Genomic DNA, 7,500 nt, shown 5'->3' with positions numbered 1-7,500 from the left:
TCTGTGTGTATCCAGGTAATCTCTGAGCTGGTGCTTCCACAGACGTGAGTTAATGACTAACACTTAACTAGAACCAGTCAATGACTAACACTTAACTAGAACCAGTTAATGACAAATACTTAACCAGAACCAGTTAATGACTAACACTTAACTAGAACCAGTCAATGACTAACACTTAACTGGAACCAGTTAATGACTCACACTTAACTAGAACCAGTTAATGACAAATACTTAACCAGAACCAGTTAATGACTAACACTTAACTAGAACCAGTTAATGACTAACACTTAACCAGAACCAGTTGATTACTAACACTTAACCAGAACCAGTTAATGACTAAGATTTAACCAGAACCAGTTAATGACTAACACTTAACCAGAACCAGTTAATGACTAACACTTAACCAGAACCAGTTAATAACTAACACTTAACTAGAACCATTTAAGGACTAACACTTAACCAGAACCAGTTAATGACAAATACTTAACCAGAACCAGTTAATTACTAACACTTAACCAGAACCAGTTAATGACTAACACTTAACTAGAACCAGTTGATTACTAACACTTAACCAGAACCAGTTAATGACTAACCCTTAACCACAAGTCCAATCTTAGTCCTAAACTTCAACCAGTTCCTCAGAGATGAGGTTCTGCCTCATTAGGACCAGGTTTTGGTCATGAGGACGACTGGTCCTGACAGAGTCAGTGTTTATGACACTGACACACACACACACACACACACACAGTGACTCTTATTTTAACTCTAAAACCAGGTCTTACACCAGACCATAAACAGCCCTTTTAAGGTGAGACAGAACATGAGACAACTTTGTTGTTTTAAGGGTTGTGGTCTTCACAGTGACACACACACACGCACACACACGCGCACACACACACGCACACACACACACACACACACACAGATGAATAATCTGCTGAGTCTCTTCTTTTCTAAACATCACAGATTAAAGAAACCAGAGGAAACTTCACTCACCAGGAGACGCACTGTGTTTGTCCAGAGCAGAGACAGAGACAGTCCATCAACTCACAACCTACACACTCTTTCTGTCTGTCTGACTGTCTGTCTGTCTGTCTGACTGTCTGTCTGTCTGACTGTCTGTCTGTGTGTGTGTGTGTGTGTGTGTGTGGACCGTGCCGTGCTTGTTGTGAAAGGCACCGAGGGCCGACAGTGGAAACATTGTTACTTCCCCCAAAAACAGAGGAGGCGTGAGACAGAGGAGACGACTGTAAACACTGATCACAGCTGAACTTTATATGGAATAATACTGACGTGTTTTTATACTTATACTACTCCTGATACATGTGCAAATACTTCTCAGAGTGAAACACTCTAAATACCCTGTAAATATGCTCTAAATACACTGTAAATACGCTCTAAATACACTGTAAAATACGCTCTAAATACACTGTAAATAAACGCTTGAAATACACTGTAAAATATGCTCTAAATACAGTGTTAATAAACGCTCTAAATACACTGTAAAATATGCTCTAAATACACTGTAAATATGCTCTAAATACACTGTAAATACCTCCTAAATACACTGTAAAATACGCTCTAAATACACTGTAAATAAACGCTCGAAATACACTGTAAATAAACGCTCTAAATACACTGTAAAATATGCTCTAAATACAGTGTTAATAAACGCTCTAAATACACTGTAAAATATGCTCTAAATACAGTGTTAATAAACGCTCTAAATACACTGTAAATACGCTCTAAATACACTGTAAATACGCTCTAAATACACTGTAAAATACGCTCTAAATACACTGTAAATAAACGCTTGAAATACACTGTAAAATATGCTCTAAATACAGTGTTAATAAACGCTCTAAATACACTGTAAAATATGCTCTAAATACACTGTAAATATGCTCTAAATACACTGTAAATACCTCCTAAATACACTGTAAAATACGCTCTAAATACACTGTAAATAAACGCTCGAAATACACTGTAAATAAACGCTCTAAATACACTGTAAAATATGCTCTAAATACAGTGTTAATAAACGCTCTAAATACACTGTAAAATATGCTCTAAATACAGTGTTAATAAACGCTCTAAATACACTGTAAAATATGCTCTAAATACAGTGTTAATAAACGCTCTAAATACACTGTAAAATATGCTCTAAATACAGTGTTAATAAACGCTCTAAATACACTGTAAATACGCTCTAAATACACTGTAAATAAACGCTCTAAATACACTGTAAAATACGCTCTATATACACTGTTAATAAACGCTCTAAATACACTGTAAAATATGCTCTAAATACAGTGTTAATAAACGCTCTAAATACACTGTAAAATATGCTCTAAATACAGTGTTAATAAACGCTCTAAATACACTGTTAATAAACGCTCTAAATACACTGTTAATAAACGCTCTAAATACACTGTAAATATGCTCTAAATACACTGTAAATACGCTCTAAATACACTGTAAATAAACGCTCTAAATACACTGTAAAATACGCTCTAAATACACTGTTAATAAACGCTCTAAATACACTGTAAAATATGCTCTAAATACAGTGTTAATAAATGCTCTAAATACACTGTAAAATATGCTCTTAATACACTGTTAATAAACGCTCTAAATACACTGTTAATAAACGCTCTAAATACAGTGTAAATATGCTCTAAATACACTGTAAAATACGCTCTACATACACTGTAAATAAACGCTCTAAATACACTGTTAATAAACGCTCTAAATACACTGTAAAATATGCTCTAAATACACTGTTAATAAACGCTCTAAATACACTGTAAAATATGCTCTAAATACAGTGTTAATAAACGCTCTAAATACACTGTAAATACGCTCTAAATACACTGTAAATAAACGCTCTAAATACACTGTAAAATACGCTCTAAATACACTGTAAAATATGCTCTAAATACAGTGTTAATAAACGCTCTAAATACACTGTAAATACGCTCTAAATACAGTGTAAATAAACGCTCTAAATACACTGTAAAATACGCTCTAAATACACTGTTAATAAACGCTCTAAATACACTGTAAAATATGCTCTAAATACAGTGTTAATAAACGCTCTAAATACACTGTAAGATATGCTCTAAATACATTGTTAATAAACGCTCTAAATACACTGTTAATAAACGCTCTAAATACACTGTAAAATATGCTCTAAATCCACTGAATGTGAATGTGTGTGTGTGTGTGTGTGACTCACGTCCAGCAGTGTGTGCAGATGTTGGTCCTGGAAAACACTGTGGAGGAAATCTAGATCTTTCTCACTGCAGTCTGTGAGAGCATGAATCTCCTCGAGACTGTCCAGCACCTGAGACACTGCACCTGTGACACACACACACACACACACACACGCAGGAAATGATTGTGGTCCCTGAACAAAAGATCTACTGTCATTTAAATACATGATATCTACAGAAACCACTCACTCTCCCACACCAAAGCCCACAGAGAAAATCAGTGATTCTAACATCACACACACACACACACACACACACACACACAGTGGTGACACCTACGTTCTGCTGCCAGCAGTCCTGTCAGGTGAGCCGCGTTAACACAGACAAACATTTGAATCATGAATAAATATCAGTGGTAAAAATACACAGGGGTCAGGTGATGTCGTGGTGGGCGGAGCCTCGTCACGCACCTGAGGAGGAGGGGTCAGTGGAGAAGTCGTGCAGCTCCTCAGGAGGATCACCGTAGAATGAGTTAAACTTGTGACTGGAGACTGCAGCCAGCACTGCCCCCTGCAGGACGACAGCAGCAGTGCAAGGTCAGCACAGACACGGTGTGTGTGTGTGTGTGTGTGTGTGTGTGTGTACCTTCAGCTTCCTGCGTGCGTTGAACTTCCTCAGTTGCTCCACAGTCTCTGGCAGGTGGATCTTGTAGGAGTATCTGTCTCTCTCCTGAGAAACACATCAACTCACACTTTGTTCTTGTGTGTGCGTGCGTGCGTGTGTGTGTGTGTGTGCATGTGTGTGTGTGCATGTGCGTGTGCATGTGTGTGATAAAAACCTTGAGCCAGGGATGGTTCAGAGCCTCGTAGACTGTGATCCTCTCTGCACGGTCCAGCATCAGCATACGTCTCACCAGGTCTTTGGCACTTTCTGAGATCTGGCTCCACTGACGAGGATTCATCTACACACACACACACACACACAAATAAAGACTTTTCACACAGGAAACTGACGTCTGTAATCCAGTGATTTTAACATCACACACACAGGAGTGAGATAAAGACGTGATCATGTGACATGAGGACACTGGTGCAGCTGCAGTGTGGATCTTCATCACCTTGTATTTGCCTTTGCAGACGCCTTCAAACAGTCGCTCCTTGGTGCCGTAGAAGGGCAGACAGCCTGAGAGGAGGATGAAGAGGATGACGCCACAGCCCCAGACATCCACAGGCTTACCGTACGGCTCTCGCTTCACCACCTCTGGAGCCATGAAGTGAGGCGTGCCCACGCGACCTGACACACACACACACACACACACACACACACACACACACACACACACACACACACACACACACACAGACACACACACACACAGACACACTCATTATCTGAACATGTTAATTGTACAGTTATAAAAACAGTGAGATGACCTCTTCCCCCGTCACACACACACTCTTTGTGTGTAAAGAGGAAACTAAAGTGAACAAACAATCAAACAAACAAACAAACGTTTTCATTTCCACGCTGAAACTGAAAACTACATGAGCTGGTTTCAACCTGGTAAAGTGAAAGTGGACTTCCTCCACTTGTTCTTTACTGTAGAGACAGACCCAACCCCTGGGCCACAGACCGGTACCGGTACGTGGGTCAATTGGTACCGGGCCGCAGAGAAAGCATACATAACTGTGAGATAAAGACGTAGATATATAATATGTCTTTGTCTGGCTGTAGGGGGCGCTCACAGCAGACACTGATAATGACACAAACAAACCTCCTGCCACCAGTCCTGACTCTCCGAGCTGGATGGCTACTCCGAACCCGCCCAGCTTCACCGGGGCCGAGTTTTCTTTGGACGCCAGCAGGACACAGTGAGGCTGAGGACGAGAAGACGAGAAGACGAAGACAGACGGGTGAGTTCATGTTTGCTTGTTTTCTCTTTAGCTAATTAAAGAGGGACTCACTCTTTTATAAATAACAAGAATCACATGTGCGACAGGACACGCCCCAACCATCAGCCACTGTGACCACACACACGCTTCTATATTAATTCTGGTTCCATTCCATTTAGGTTTAGATCAGGCACAGTTGTGTTCTTGTTCAAATGTAACATGAAGGTCACTTTGAAGCTGCTTTTTGTTATTTTTTAAAAGAAGTACAAACACATCTCCAGTGTTTTCTGTTTGACTGTAGAAATGATAATAAAGATAAACGATGTGTTTACTGTCACACTCTAATCACAACGTGTTTTTGGCTTTTAATTTAGAGACCATTTGTTTTCATGCAGATTGTTAAAAACTTATGCCAGGTTTTGCAAGTTTTCAATTTTGTTTCCATGTATTTTTTATTTTTAGTCTATTGAAAAACAACGTGAACTAAAATACTCACACTCACACACCTTACGGTCAAAAATGTCCTCATTGAAACTCATTCAAACTGTGATTATTATTGAAGCAGTGGACGAGACGACACCCTGTGGTTATTTTCGGACAAGAGGACAAACTTTGTGGACCAAAGGACACACTTTTTGGACCAGATGATAAACTTTTTGGACCAGAAGAGATACAGTGGTTATTTTTGGACCAGAAGACAAAGTTGTTGGACCAGAGGACACACTCTGTGGTTGTTTCTGGAGTGTCTTCTTGCTGCTGTCAGCAGATTCATGTATATTGTTCCAGAGTAAAGAACTGTGGTGGGGAGACAGAAGCAGAGACACTCTGAGCTCAGCTCTGTCCTTCCTCTCTGTTTCTCAAGAGGAAGACTCGACGACCGCACACTGCTGCTGCACACATGTCCACCAGCCCAGTAACAAGCAGACGGGGGACGAGTAACAATAGCGAAAGACTCAGATCTGTTTTTAAAAAGGGAAAATACCAGAGCGAGTGTGTGTGTGTGTGTGTTTTCTTGCACTTCTTCTTCACGAGCACAGAAACCAGAGGAAGTTTTCATAGATTTCACAGACGAGGTAAGAGCTTTGACTCATTCTCTTCAGATGTTGTCCATTAAATCTGACGTAGAAACGCGTGAACGACAGATTATTCAATGTTTTACATGTGTCACAATGTTTAATATTTCCATTTATTTTAAAGTCTACAGAGTTGTCATCACTTTGGAGGCTGATACCAACATTCTTTAAAATATGGCTCATCATTTTCTTTACACTAAATCATTATATTTTCCCAAACTGGACCTGACAATCAGTCTCGACTAGTATCAAAGTATAAAACATTTACAGCCCGTCATTTCAAATCAGTCAACAAATAACAACTTCATTAAAAAAAATATACATATGAATCTGAAGTAAAAGAGTCAGAAAAAAATTCTACAGTTTTAAACTCAAATGTGTTCGTTTCTCAGAGGAAAAATAAAAGCGTAAAATCCAACACGATCGCTGAACTCTTGAAAAATCACCCTTTGGTCAGAGATCGCAGACTATAGCTGACACAGGTTTTTCCGATCATCACACAAACCTGTGACAGTGACTCAAATGTTGTCTCTGCAGAGCTGAAGATCAGATAAACCACCATGACTGCGACAAACTCCACCTCCTCCTCCTCCTCTGAGTCTCTCTGCGTGGATTATGGAGCTCTGCAGATCCTGCTGGCGGTTCTCTACTCCATCATCTTCATCCTGGGTCTGGTCGGAAACGTGGTCGCCCTCGGCGTCTTCTTCTGCGTTCGTGTGAAGAAGAACTCGGTGCGCGTGTTCCTCATCAACGTGGCCTTCGCGGACCTGCTGCTGGTGACGTGTCTCCCGTTCAGGATCCTCTACCACAGCCGAGGGAACATGTGGGACCTGGACCCGGTCCTGTGTACTGTGGTGGGAAACGTCTTCTACATGAACATGTACATCAGCGTCACGCTGCTGGGGCTGATCAGCGTGGATCGATACATGAAGATCCATCGCACCGCTGGAGTCCAGCACAGACTGAAGTCTACAAAGTGGACCAGCGCTCTGTGTGCTCTCGTCTGGATCACGTCCATCGCTATTGGGTCAACGCTTATGATTTCAAAGAGTGACAGGTCACAGTCCAACAGGTCAGCCTCAAAACCCATTGTTGTCTCACTGTTAGACTTTTCCAAGTTTGTGAACCACTCACTCTCCCACACCAAAGTCCATAGAGGAAATCACTGATTTTAGCTTGCAGGGTCACAGGAGCTGCTGGTCTCCTACTGCCTCCGTGTGGTCACTTTGTGTCACTGAGGATAATCAGAATGAAGACTTTCACATGCCATCCATCCATTTCCTCCATTTTTTTATCCGAGGTCGGGTCACAGGGGTAACA

At 40.8% G+C, this 7,500-nt stretch overlaps 2 protein-coding genes across 19 annotated transcripts in view; one reads left to right on the top strand and one right to left on the bottom strand.

Annotated features, from left to right (window-relative positions):
- Nucleotides 1-7,500, bottom strand: part of caska (calcium/calmodulin-dependent serine protein kinase a) — a 46,659-nt gene that overhangs the window by 16,422 nt on the left and 22,737 nt on the right. For 13 of the 18 annotated variants that reach the window (XM_058615539.1, XM_058615573.1, XM_058615588.1 and 10 more), the window contains exons 6-12: nt 4,990-5,092; nt 4,333-4,508; nt 4,054-4,176; nt 3,861-3,944; nt 3,686-3,785; nt 3,555-3,572; nt 3,239-3,360 (exon numbers count right to left, since the gene is read on the bottom strand). In XM_058615539.1, the coding sequence (XP_058471522.1) occupies nt 3,239-3,360; nt 3,555-3,572; nt 3,686-3,785; nt 3,861-3,944; nt 4,054-4,176; nt 4,333-4,508; nt 4,990-5,092 (726 nt within the window). The remainder of the gene's footprint in view (nt 1-3,238; nt 3,361-3,554; nt 3,573-3,685; nt 3,786-3,860; nt 3,945-4,053; nt 4,177-4,332; nt 4,509-4,989; nt 5,093-7,500) is intronic. The other 5 variants (XM_058615581.1, XM_058615603.1, XM_058615665.1 and 2 more) reach the window with 1 other exon arrangement.
- LOC131444945 (probable G-protein coupled receptor 34) overlaps nt 5,038-7,500 on the top strand; it is a 5,772-nt gene continuing 3,309 nt past the window's right edge. The window contains exons 1-3 of the mRNA XM_058615677.1: nt 5,038-5,128; nt 5,670-6,180; nt 6,718-7,252. Of these exons, the coding sequence (XP_058471660.1) occupies nt 6,741-7,252 (512 nt within the window). The 5' untranslated portion in view covers nt 5,038-5,128; nt 5,670-6,180; nt 6,718-6,740. The remainder of the gene's footprint in view (nt 5,129-5,669; nt 6,181-6,717; nt 7,253-7,500) is intronic.

This window comes from Solea solea, chromosome 2 (genome assembly GCF_958295425.1).
Source record: "Solea solea chromosome 2, fSolSol10.1, whole genome shotgun sequence".
Classification (NCBI taxonomy): Eukaryota; Metazoa; Chordata; class Actinopteri; order Pleuronectiformes; family Soleidae; genus Solea; species Solea solea.
The sequence above is the reverse complement of the archived record's forward strand: the minus strand, read 5'-3'. Positions and strand labels throughout refer to the sequence as shown.